Source organism: Giraffa tippelskirchi, chromosome 3, assembly GCF_054371585.1.
Source record: "Giraffa tippelskirchi isolate mGirTip1 chromosome 3, T2T-mGirTip1v1.2.pri, whole genome shotgun sequence".
In the NCBI taxonomy this organism is placed as follows: Eukaryota; Metazoa; Chordata; class Mammalia; order Artiodactyla; family Giraffidae; genus Giraffa; species Giraffa tippelskirchi.
In genome coordinates, this window is record NC_137277.1 from 121,931,403 (window position 1) to 121,945,328 (window position 13,926).

The 13,926-nt window shown below is 37.1% G+C and overlaps 1 protein-coding gene across 2 annotated transcripts in view; it reads left to right on the top strand.

Annotated features, from left to right (window-relative positions):
• Positions 1-13,926, top strand: part of DARS1 (aspartyl-tRNA synthetase 1) — a 69,105-nt gene that overhangs the window by 25,534 nt on the left and 29,645 nt on the right. Inside the window, exon 1 of one of the 2 annotated variants that reach the window (XM_081579101.1) lies at positions 12,914-12,933. The exons of the other annotated variant lie outside the window; for it this stretch is intronic. Coding sequence (XP_081435227.1) covers positions 12,914-12,933 — 20 coding nt within the window. Of the gene's footprint in view, positions 1-12,913; positions 12,934-13,926 lie in introns of those variants that run through there. 2 annotated transcript variants of the gene reach the window in all.

Below are 13,926 nucleotides of genomic sequence, written 5' to 3' on the forward strand. Positions count from 1 at the left end.
TAGATTTTTGTTAAATGAAAGGCCATGGAAAAAAGCTCCCTCCCCCACACACATATACTTGGACTTTTATTGCATGTGAAATAATATTTTTAATATTTAAGAAACTTAATCTACAATTAAAATTTAGTATGGTGATTGCTCTTGCTCAATCTTGCCAAGCTTTCCAGTGGCTACCATGAATTTTTATGTTTATGGGGTGCCCCCCAGTAAAGGTTCAATGTAGTGATCACCAGTAGCTTCCCTATATCATGTACAGGGGAAATAACAGATTTGCTTGTAACAGTAGCAGCAATAACAGCTGACTATTACTGTATATTCAGTATGAAGTTGCAAAGTACAGTACTTGCATTTTTCCCCTTGAGCCTCATAACAGCACTGTGAGGTATAGATACCCTTTTGTCTTTTTTTTTTCCTCTTGTCTATGCATTTTACAGATAAAAGCCTTGATACTTAAAATATTAAGGTCTCTGACCCTAGGCTCATGCTTCTCCTATGTCATCCTGCCTCTCTAAGATTGTATCAAGATACTCGTTCAAAGCCCTCCACAATATATATAGCTCACTTAGAATACAACTTTAACGTCATTGAAATGTGTTGGTAACTGGGAAAAGGAAGCCCTATTGCTTTTTTGCCTCAAAAATATCTTTTCTGGAGTGTGCAGTTTATTCTGGTATACATCCTCAAGAAGTAGATAGCTGTTTTATTTCTTGAGGGTGATAATGACTTTTATTTATTGTCCCCAAATTATTGAGAACCAAAACTGATGAAAAATAATAATTTTGGCTTTAAAAAATACAGCTGATACTAAAGTAATAAAAAGGACTTTTGTGTTGAATCATAAATTGATGCTAAAGACAGTTCCAAAGGAGGAATTAAATGTTTTCCTAGCCATCAGTAATACTAATGAGCTTATCTCCTCTAGCATAAAGCAGTAGTTGCCATTCATAAAGCAGAAATCGCCCAGTAGTTTAAAAGCATGCAATAAAAACAGTAGGGGAGAGGGGGTCGAGAGTTTTATGTTTGCAAAGACAGTTATGTTTTGAATAATTTCAATATAAAAATATTTGATAGCTGTAAGTATAAATATGAATCCTAAAGCTCCCTAGCCAAATTTACATCTGTTTTTGCTTAGTCTTTTGGCTTTTCCTTATCATCATCATCAGGCTTCCCTGGTGGCTCAGATGGTAAAGAATCCCCCTGCAATGCAGGAGACCTGGGTTCGATCCCTGGGTTGGGAATATTCCCCTGGAGAAGGAAACAGCTACCCACGCCAGTATTCGTGCCTGGAGAATCCCATAGACAGAGGAGCCTGGCAGGCTACAGTCCATGGGGTCGCAAAGAGTCAGACACAACTGAGCGTCTTTCACTTCACTTCACTTCTCATCAGCAGCACTGCCACACAGTGCATTTTACATGTCTTTTCACTCTTGTAAGAAGTAAAACGCAGTCACTCAACAAAGCAGCTATGTGATACATGGAGCTGATGTGGAAATTAAACCACACTCAGAATCTAAAATAAGAATTTATCCTTTACCAAGATTCTGGACTCGGGAAGGAAATGAAAGAGTTTAGCTGGGTAACTAATGCTGTTCCTTAATATATTAGGCCCTTTGTAACACACTTGTACTGATAGAATTGCTCTGTTGTCAGCAAGGGAAGAGATCTTGGACATTGAGGTATGGTGTCCTTTTGGGTTAACTTTTTGTAGAGTGGTGCTACTATTCAGTCAGTTCTGTTGTTGTAATAAATACTTTCCTAAAAATCACAGTGCTATGCAAAATTTTGCAATAAAAACCTCAAGATTTGTGCAGAAAATAGGTATACAGCACAACAGTCAAAAACATCAGTGATACAGTTTTATAAAAAGAACCTAATTTTTTTAAAACCATAGGATAGTTTTATACATACTGATTTTTGAGAATTACATAAATATCTCACTTTATCTTTAAAAAGACTCACTGTTTCTGAGTGGAAGTGGGTATCATAAGAGTTGCAGCTTGTAAATTGTTGTGTAATGGTGCAAGAAAGGCTGTCTGAAATCAGAAGGAAAGTTAGACTAGCTGATGTGAATGAGTGTGGCTTTTAACACAGGTAGATGATTGAGGTGTGAATGTTTTATGTATTCTTGTTTGTCTGAGTTCACCTGAGTCCAGTCTCTGCATTGATCTAGTGTTTCTCACTGATGAAATCTGGCATAGGCAAACACAAATTCTCATTATTCTCAGATTGATATTTAATATATCAATTGTGCATTGTGTGTGTACTCAGACGCATCTGACTCTTTGTGACCTCCGTGGACTATAGCCTGCCAGGCTCCTCTGTCCATGATATTCTCCAGGCAAGAATATGGAGTGGGCTGCCATTTCCTCCTCCTCTGGGATCTTCCCAACCCAGGAATGGAACCCGCAATTCCTGTGTCTCTTGCATTGCAGGAGGATTCTTTACCACTGAGCCACTGGGGAAATCCCAATACATCAATTGGTTAGAATTAATTCATGTTTTCAAAACAAGTGTTAAAGCAGAACTATACTCTTAAAAGAGATAATGATGCTTGCACAGTGAGTGGGTCCAAATGTAAGAATCTTATCTGTTTGCTGGCTGTTTATGTGTAGAGGTGAGGAAAAGAAAGAAGTGGAAAATGGCTTCAAAGTTTCTAGTTTGAGAAACTGTATGGAAAAAACACCATCATTCTGGAATCAATTCCCAGGGTGGGCTGGGACTAAAACACAATTCACTCTCCAGAGCTGGGATGGGCTCACCTTCCCTTAGGACACCTGGCCAGGTAAAGGTGGAAATTGAGCTGGGTGGGGCTCAGTTAGCAGTGAACAAGGGGAGAGGGATTTGGACAGTGTCTCCTAAACTTGCTAAGATGATGTTGAGTAAATTGGAGAGAAGTTCCAGTCTTTTGAGTTCATGAAAGCCAAAGATTGAAATAGATTGTTTTACTGAAACCATTTTCTTCTTCTGGCTGATAGAATTCTGTTCCTCCTATTCCAAGTCATTGTCTCATTTTAAATGTTTTCAAGTGACTACTATATGGAAAAAGTTGGCCTTGAATTTCCTTACTTTTCCTCCACCATCTTCGCCATTGTTTGACTTTAATAACTCACTGTGTGGCCACAGGCTTAATTTTGCCTGTTAGAATTTCATTTTAAACTCCAGTAGCTCTTCTCTGTGTGGGCTTCCCAGGTGACTCAGTGATAAAGAATTCACCTGCCAATGCAAGGAGACACAAGAGATGCGGGTTCAGTCCCTGGGTCAGGAAGATACTCTGGAGGAGGAAAACCTTCCCACTTTCTTCCAGTTTTTTCTGTCCCCTTTTGTCCTCACACAACCCCAGTTCCGTTCCTAGAACTACTTTCACTGCATCCTTATCCACTGTTCTCTTTGTTTCTTCTGCCCTGCAAATTCCTTGCTAACTGTCCTCTATGCTACTGTTGCCATAATCTAACACCAGGCTTAAAGAGTGTATTGTGTATTTATGGCCAAACAATTGATTTTTATTCCTCAGCTGGGCCTAGGAGACTATATTCTACTTTATAATGAAAGCAGAGGTTTATAGGTTGCTTCTGTTTTCATTGTTTCACTGAACTCTTCAGGATTTCATTCCTCTTTATCCCTTGTTTCCGAGTATAACTATTAAGAAAATAAAAATTTGGAGAATTCTGTGGGTTCCATTGCTGAATATATTATTGTGTATGTTAATGTTAGGTGCTTAGTCATGTCTGACTCTTCCGATTCCATGGACTATAGCCTGCCAGCCTCCTCTGTCCATGGGATTCACCAGGCAAGAATACTGGAGTAGGTTGCCATGCCCTTCTCCAGAGGATCTTCCCAACCCAGGGATTGAACTTGGGTCTCCCACATTGCAGGCAGATTCTTTACCTTTTGAGCTACCAGGGAAGCCCCAAAATATTATTAACCTTCTGTTGTGATTGAAAATACATATTAGCAGCAACATATAAATTTTAATGGATTCTGTTACTTATTTAAATGAAAAAATCCTTATAGATTTTTTTGCCATAGAAATTTGAGGGTCAGTGAAGCATGAGGTAATTCAAATGACTATTTAGTAACATTCACTTTGGCAGACTCGCAGTTTTAGTTAGTAAGCCAACTAACCATTCTGCTAGAATCTTTGCTTTGGAAAACAGCGTAGTAGAAAATATGTTCATGAGAAAAAGGCCATTTCTAATCCTTATTTAATTTTCTATCTTAGATTTTTATATTAAATGGTTGTAATTATCTTTAGTACAAGGGGAGTGCCTAAGGACTGTTTATTTATTCTCAAGGTGTTTCCATCTTGAATACTGCAGAGATACTGGACATTTAAAACATGTGAACTCCTACACAAAATAGTGGGAGAAAAATGGTATTTATATGTTAATTCCATGAGGCCCTACATTTAATGCTATTCCCTCTGGCCATATACCAGGTGGAAAAAAGCAAGGATTCCACTATTAAAAATATCAAATCAGATTGTTCCAGCTGAGGTTTCCTAATCATTTAAAAGGGAAACTATGAGGTCACTTTTAATATCTTAAGTAGATAACTATCTTTGCATTTACTTAAGATATTAAATCTTAGGTGCTTATTTTTGCCTTACTGACTAGATTGTACCACTAGCAGTTTCTAGCTTTTTAGTATTTTCCGTAAGAGCAACATGAACAATATGGGGTCAGTTGTTTTCCCCATATTATCTTTCCTGGGAATATCCAATTCATCAATATACTAATCCGAAAAGTTGACTCACTAATTGGATTTAAGTGTCACAGGACTCTTCAACACATTATTTTAATCACTTTGTTGGAAGGATCAATTTTCTCATGGTTGAATGCATATAGAAATGAAACAACTAAATGAGTTACATAGGAAGGTTGGCACATCTCATTCCCTAGAGGTCTTTAAGAACGGGTTCTTAATTGTGTATCTGAAATGGTTTGAGATCCTTAAATGAAATTCATCTGGAAGCAGGAAGATGGGATACCCATCTAGGCCAATGTTTCTTGATCCCCATCTTATGTTGACATTAATGTCCTGATATTTAGTAGCTGGTGTTAGAACTGAGGCAAGAAGTCATCCCTTTTTTTCTTTTTAAAACTACTGTTTATTTAGTGACGTTTAAAAATAATGAAAGAGTAATCTGTATTAGTTATGATTGAGTCTTGTAAAGGCAAGTTTTTTTAAAGGCAGCCCTGTAGGCCTTTTTGTATTGACTGCTTTTAACAACTGGAGTAAATGTAAACACAGGTTTTTGAAGTTTAAAATTAAAATCATAGTGACTTAGTGCAGAAGCCTATAGTTCATTTAAAGAACAGATGTTAAAGTTAAAAATTGTATTTTGCTATTTGTGTTTATGTAACCCACCAGCAGCATAGAGATGTTTGGATTCTGAGAAAAAACAAGTCTTTTCAGGCTGTAATATTTGTAATAAAATGTGTATGTTTTATTTTCTTTTTCTTTGTATTAGTCATTGTGGTTAGGTTATTTATTGGTAGCTGATGAGTCACAAGTATGTTTCTCATTCTCTAGTGAGTCACCTAGCTACTTACAAGTTTGATTATTTTCTTTTCTTTCTAGATCTTTCACCTGAAAATAACTATTTTACTTAGTTAATAGGCTAAATCTTCAGTTTGCACATTAATTTTTAGAACTATAAATAGCAAAATAATACTCAGAAGAAGGTTCATTGATTTAGGAAACTTACCTCTGCTCTGGTCCAGGCACTCTGCTGGGCTTAGTTATTTAGTGACACTGTATATCACATAAGGAACTTAATTTGGGAAGAGGACAAAAAATAAACAACTTCATGAAGAGACATGTTACAGGTCCTGTGATGGAAGTATTTCTATACATCATCCAAGTTGAGGCCCAGACACTGTGGGCATTTGGGTACCTCTTGAGCATCATGTGGATTAGTTGATGAACATAGGCTGAGTTGTTACACTGTTCTGGATTGCAGCCCTTTGAACAGCTGTACTTAGATGGTTTACACCTCTTTGTTGGAATGAGGTACTTGTCTATTGGATCAGAAACAGAACTTCTATATCTGGTCCTGTCCAGTTCAAAATTTGTATTGAAAACCTTGATATATAAATGCTCTAAAAGTAGGTCGAAAATCTGGTGTCACTAGTTCCCAGTTTATGGGATTAATTCTTCTAAGTTATTAAGTAATAACTTAATGTTGTTTTATACAAAGATTCTGATGAATATATGTTGAGGCTGGCGACAGCAGGACCTCAGGATACATCAGCTTACCAGAAAAGGCAACATGACTCTTGGGCATTTTGAAAACTCTTTGTGAAGGGCCTGTTATTTCCACTTTCTTTCACACAAGCTATAAAGGAATCTGGCAGCTCATAAGCTTCTAAGAATGAGAATGAATTATTTCAAAGTGAGCTGATGATGCATTCTGGAGTATTTAAATTTGGAGGCTCATTTGTGAGTCTGTAACAACTGTTTAGTGCAGTAATCTGTACATGATCTTACTAGCTGCATGATCTTGAGCTAATTACTTGACCTTTCACTCTCAGTTTTTTCAACTATAAAATGGTAATAAACCTACCTTGTAGGCCTTCGTGAGGTTTAAGCAAGATGATGTATGTGTAAAGCACTTCACATGGGAACTAGAACATAAACGGAAATTGCTAAAGTGACATGGAAATAATACTATGTTACGTATTTATATATATTAAGATCAATTTCATTTAAGCTGCAGAAATAAAACTGCTTCTTCAAACTTAAAAAATACGGAGAAAATGAACAAAACTACTGTAGATGCATTACATGTTTTTTGTAAATGAGAAAAAATGTAGAGAAGTATAGAAAGCAGTGATTAGAGGAAGAGGGAGTTGTATATTGTGTATATGTTAGGGAACCTAAAATTTTAAATTTACACATTATTGAACATTGCAATTTTTAACAGTAAGTATATTCTTTTATAATAAAAAATACATTTTTGAAATAATGTTTAAAAAATAACTTAAAACTGTAAGAGCAAACCCTACCATTTCCCCACCCCTTGCTGGTGAGAGGCATTGTGAATTGGGGGTTATTCTTTTTTTGTTCTCCAAAAGGACTTGCCAGAATCAGCACCTCACAGTGGGACCCAGCAACAAAAAAAGGGTGAAGTACTTCTTTACCAGATCTATTTCTCCACTATTTATATGCAAGATCAGGATCTCTCTGACTCAGTTACATGCTATTCAATACATTTTCACCTGCAAAAAATCTACCTGCTCTAACAGCCTTTTCTCAGTTGTGATTCTTGTGTCCTATCCCAGTGACTTCCAAAGCGTGATTTGCTCAAAATTACCCACTTAAGGAAAGAAAATAATCCTTTCTTTCCTTTCTATTTTTATCTAAGAGTGATAGGAAAAATTTAAGTTTTTCTAATAGTTAGTTTATAGATAGACACTGGACCTATCACTTGGATTGCACCTCATAAGGTCACACACATGTCACCCTAGCATGTGAGGTCTCTAAAGGAAGACCACAGGATTCCAGGAACACAGAGGAGCAAACAGTGGTACCCCAGCTCTCTGGTTCACTTTCAGCATATTACAGTTTACTGAGTCTGGTTAAATGGTTTGGGGGATTATATTTATTTATATTTATTAAGATAATAAACTGACCATCACGCAGTAGACAAGTGGCTTAAAATGATTTCTTCCAACACTCTGTTCAGTTCAGTTGCTCAGTCATGTCCGATTCTCTGTGACCCCATGGACTGCAGCATGCCAGGCTTCCCTGTCCGTCACCAGCTCCCAGAGCTTACTCACACTCATGTTCATTGAGTCAGTGATGCCATCCAACCATCTCATCCTCTGTCATCCCCTTCTCCTCCTGCCTTCGATCTTTCCCAGCATCAGGATCTTTTCCAATGAGTCATTTCTTCGCATCAGTTGGCCAAAGTATTGGAGTTTCAGCTTCAGCATCAGTCCTCCCAATGAATATTCAGAGATGATTTCTTTTAGAATTGACTGGTTTGATCTCCTTGCTGTCCAAGGGACTCTCAAGAATCTTCTCCAACACCACAGTTCAAAAGCATCAATTCTTCAGCACTCAGCTTTCTTTATCATCCAACTCTCACATCCATACATGACTACTGGACTCTGTAGATTGAAGATAAAACTTAAAAGCACAAAGTGTTAATGCTGACACTTCTACTGATAGTGTGAAATCTTTGTATCAGCCGCATGGTGAAGCATTTATTTGTATTTTTTTAAATGATAATCCAGTCATATCTGACAAGATTTCCATACTCCCCTAGCTAGATAGAAATTATCAGGAAACTATGTAAAGTATGGATTTTCTATTACTAATTATTCATCTCACCCTAAATTTATATTTGCCTAAAGGTAATAACTTGCATTTAGTATTACATGTATATAGTTTTTTAAAATAAATAGAATATCTACATTTTAGGGGACATACTTACCACTTTTTTACTGATAGAGTAAATCAAATTATCAGAAGTGTTTGGAGAGAGCTACTCAAACCTATAGTAGTTATATTAACTCCCTGTAGCTATCTTTTATAAGCTTATAATGAAGTTAATGTCTAGCTGTTAACCCTATAGTTTATATATTTAAATATTCTTTCCTTTTTGAAACGTGTTACGTCCTTGCACCTCTAATGCTATTCAGTTGTTTTTTCCTTAAAGTCTCTTCTCTACCCTCTGGAGTTCTATTATGATCTTTAGCATTTCTGAAGGATAGTAAACAAGAGGGATAAATGAGACTTGCCCCCACAAAAAACTGATTGGTGTGACAGAACCAAGAAATAATTCCAGATAAGTTGTTTTAAGATCGTTTTAAGCTGTGCTGATTTTGAAATGTGTTTATAATCCCTCCCTTCTCCCCCTGAGCAGTCAATTTGAAGAAGCCAGTATTCACTTGAATGGATAAATTCTGCTGTACACAATCCTAATGCTTCATAGTTAAATTTTGTGTATCTGCTTTTTTAAAAATCTCTTTGCAGTGCATAATACCCACTGTAGGTTTGCAAAGTGTATGTGATGATACACAACATTAAAGAGTAAGGCATCACTCAGTAGTGCATTATTTTAGACTATGAAGCTTACTTCTTCCTTCAAGTACTAGAACTATTTTGACGTCCTTAACAGAATCGTTGAAGCCTATTTTATACATTCTTCATTTTTAACTTTTTCTTAATGACACAGGGCCATTATTGTAAACTTCAGTTATTATGCAAGGTTATACATATGTTGTTTGGTGCTTTCATGTCTTTGTTTGTTTTTTAATATATTTTCTTCAGTAGTCAGTTGTTACTTAACACAACAGTCGTGCCTACTTCTAATCGTTCCAACAGACTTTTTTTTAGTTTGTTGCTTCTTATGTAATGTGGTTTTAGTCGCTAAGTCAAGTCTGACTCTTGCAACCCCATGGACTGTAACCCACCAGGCTCCTCTGTCCATGGGATTTCCCAAGCAAGAATGCTGGAGTGGGTAGCCGCCATTCCCTTCTCCAGGGGATCATCCCAACCCAGGAATCAAACCCAGGTCTCCTGCATTGCAGGCAGATTCTTTACCAATAGAGTTAAGCCCCAGTATCATATAATGTAGACATGACAACTTATAATCACAATTGATAGAACAGTGGATAATGAGGGTATTCCTATGGCTGATGGGGAGGCCCTAAATAGCAAACTGTATTGACAGTCATGTTGGAAAGATGAGATTTTATTCCTTCAGATAACTGAATACTGTTTGTTTTTTTCCCGCAAGCTGTGTTCTATAATTGTTTGAGTTACTCATACAATATATCATTTGTTTAAAAAAAAACTTGAAAAAACCCACAAAACTTGATGTACTTATTTTAGCCACTCAGTTGTGTCTGACTCTTTGCGACCCCATGGACTGTAGCCAACCAGGCTCTCTCTATGGAATTCTTTAGGCAAGAATACTGGAGTGAATTGCCATTCCCTTCTCCAGGGAAACTTCCCAACCCAGGGATGGAACCCAGGTCTCCTGCATTGCAGGCGGATTCTTTACCATCTCAGCTACCCATAGTCCACCTAAAATATTTTTATAAAACAGTTTATATGAAGAATGGCTATTTTTACAATTTTTTTTTTCTAAAGACAGTTTAAATTAGAAGTTCAGGTCCTGGATAAAAGGAGTTAGAAGTAAACTAATTAAATTGAATGGTTGACAGTTCCTAATGCATGACATAAAGTCTGTTCTGCCTATTAGGGTATTTCTAATATCAAGGCTCTACTAATTTTATTTGTAGAGTGATTCCCTATATTCCAGGGCAGAAGGGTAGTTGGAAAATGAAAGAAGTATTAAAAAAATGCTGTGATAGTGTGTTTTGGGAGGTGTTGGTAATAATAAAAAATAGCTGACTTAGCTCTTGAAAAGAAATATTTAATTTACTTCATCTATTTCTCCCATAATAAAGTAGTTCCCAGGAGTTCCTTTGCTTTCACGCCTGCCATATCCTTTATAAAAACCAAAGGCATTTAGTTGCCTGTTAGACATAACACTCTTTCAGAGTACAAAACACAGTGACATATTAGTTTCAAAATGTAAAGCAAACTTTAATAGGATCTCTTTATGGCAGCAGTCAGGCTGTAGTTTATATACAATATAGTATTAAGCCATCTTAACACACAGTGTCAGATGAAATCGTGTTAAATAGAATTTGTCTACAAAATGGAATATTGCAGTTAACTTATTCAAGTATTCCAGTCCCTCTTGTATTGACTCTGTACATACGAATACATGTCAGTTCAGTTCAGTCTCTCAGTCGCGTCCGACTCTGCGACCCCATGGACTGCAGCATGCCAGGCCTCCCTGTCCATCACCAACTCCCAGAGTTTACTCAAACTCATGTCCACTGAGTCGGTGATGCCATTCAACCATTTCATCCTCTGTCGTCCCTTCTCCCACCCTCAGTCTTTCCCAGCATCATGGTCTTTTCAAACGAGTCAGCTCTTCGCATCAGGTGGCCCAAGTATTGGAGTTTCAGCTTCAACATCAGTCCTTCCAGTGAACATTCAGGACTGATTTCCTTTAAGATGGACTGGTTGGATCTCCTTGCAGTCCAAGGGAATCTCAAGAGTCTTCTCCAGCACCACAGTTCAAAAGCATCAATTCTTTGGTGCTCAGCTTTCTTTATAGTCCAACTCTCACATCTGTACATGACTACTGGAAAAACCACAGCTTTGACTAGACAGACCTGTGTTGGCAAAGTAATGTCTGCTTTTTAATATGCTGTCTAGGTTGGTCATAGCTTTTCTTCTAAGGAGCAAGCGTCTTTTAATTTCATGGCTACAGTCACCATCTGCAGTGATTTTAGAGCCTAAAAAAATAAAGTCTGCCACTATTTCCACTGTTTCTCCATCTATTTGCCATGAAGTGATGGGACTGGATGCCATGATCTTAGTTTTCTGAATGTTGAGTTTTAAGCCAACTTTTTCACTCTCCTCTTTCACTTTCATCAAGAGGCACTTTAGTTCTTCTTCACTTTGTGCCATAAGGATAGTGTCATCTGCATATCTGAGGTTATTGGTATTTCTCCCAGCATTCTTGATTCCAGCTTGTTCTTCATCCAGCCCAGCATTTCTCACGATGTACTCTGCATATAAGTTAAATAAGCAGGGTGACAATATACAGCCTGACGTACTCCTTTTCCTATTTGGAACCAGTCTGTTGTTCCATGTTCAGTTCTAACTGTTGCTTCCTGACCAGCATACAGGTTTCTTAAGAGGCAGGTCAGGTGGTCTGGTGTTCCCATCTCTTTCAGAATTTTCCAGTTTATTGTGATCCACACAGTCAAAGACTTTGGCATAGTCAATAAAACAGAAATAGATGTTTTCCTGGAACCCTTGCTTTTTCGATGATCCATTGGATGTTGGCAATTTGATCTCTGGTTCCTCTGCCTTTTCTAAAACCAGCTTGAACATCTGGAAGTTCACGGTTCATGTATTGTTGAAGCCTGGCTTGGAGAATTTTGAGCATTACTTTGCTAGTGTGTGAGATGAGTGCAATTGTGTGGTAGTTTGAGCATTCTTTGGCATTGCCTTTCTTAGGGATTGGAATGAAAACTGACCTTTTACAATTCTGTGGCCACTGCTGAGTTTTCCAAATTTGATGGCATATTGAGTGCAGCACTTTCACAGCATATCTTTTAGGATTTGAAATGGCTCAAATGGAATTCCATCACCTCCACTAGCTTTGTTCATAGTGATGCTTCCTAAGGCCCACTTGACTTCATATTCCAGGATGTCTGGCTCTAGGTGAGTGATCACACCATCATGATTATCTGGGTCATGAAGATCTTTTTTGTACAGTTCTTCTGTGTGTTCTTGCCACCTCTTCTTAATATCTTCTGCTTCTGTTAGGTCCCTACCATTTCTGTCCTTTATTGAGCCCATCTTTGCATGAAATGTTCCTTTGGAATCTCTAATTTTCTTGAAGAGATCTCTAGTCTTTCCCATTCTAAGCCCTCATATAAGCTTTTACTAGTTTTAACTAGCAAGTTTAGCCTGACCCTTTTTCACAAATTTGACTCTTCTTTTAGTTTTGTTTTAATGTTTATTCTTCTGAATTCATTCATGTGCATGAGTAAATAGGGACAGATAGATATATAAGGCCATAGAGATATTAGAACAGAATTATTTTATCATGGTCTAAGTCTGCTCTTCTAGCACATAACTACTAGAAATAAAGGCAAATATCAGGATTGGAAGGGCAAAAAAGTTTATTATGAGAATCTTCTATATGTAGTTAATCCTACCTTCTTTTTCATTTATTCAGTAGACCAATTTGTGATAGTGGAAGTTTAGCTTTGGCCCTAGTTTAGAAATAGATTAGTTTTTCAAAGTTCTTTTGTCGGTTTTTTAATACTAGAAACGATGTTTAAATGGTGGTAGTTTTCTAGTCTAGATGATCAAATATTTTAGCACGTAACACTATTGAATCAATGAACTAAAGGTAGTCCTAATTTCAGGTCCTGGATAATCATCTTCTTTTTGGAAGGACACTCACTTAGTGCTCAGTCCTTAAGAGTAGATGTGTTTAACGTGGCTTGAAGAAAAAGTCCTGATAGTGGAAGGCCTTCTACTAAGGAGTTGAAGGAGGTGAGATAAGAGAACCAAATGAGCCAGGGACACAGCAGACTGTCTCAGGGTGGGGTGCTAGTTGGGGCAGGTCGGGGTACTCCATGACGCAATTCACTGATGAATAAGGAAGAGAGAACCTGTCCCATAGATACATGTAAGATAAGCAACAGAATTCTCACAAGCTCTGAATTATATACTCAGGTATCAGGTTTACCCATGTGAACAAATAAAGCAATGGTAGGTGGCTGTCACATTATGGAAAGATTTCAGTGATCCTAGATGGCCAGTATTAGAAGCCCTTTTATTAATAAACTGAAGCCTTTCTATCCCTTCTTATCTCAGAGGAGTCTTATCTTAGTTCACCAACTACTTCTTTTACCATAATAAGTTTTTTTAGTTTCTTCAGTACACAAGATGTTTAGCTATAGATATTAGGTGATAGGTCTAGTGCAGGAGATTTATGAGAAAGAGTGTGAAATATATATATATATATATGTATGTTGATTTTTTAAGGTAGTTATTATAGAATTCTAGGTAGTGCAGCAAAGTGAATTGGAAATTTTTCTGCCTTACTTCACAACACTTAACCTAACATATGATCCTTTTCCAACCCAAATGTTTGTTGAAATGGTTTGTAATATAAGTTGTTAGATTTCTGGAATCTTGTCAGATAACTCCATAACTAATAAGGACCCAGTTCCTTATCCAAATGAATAGACTTTTTCTTATGAAGGTTAAATCTTTTTATTGTTGTTTTGCTTTGTTTAGATTCTGGTCATCCATCTTGCAGAATTTTGTGTAGGGATACTTGAGCCATGAGACCATAATGCAAAAGTT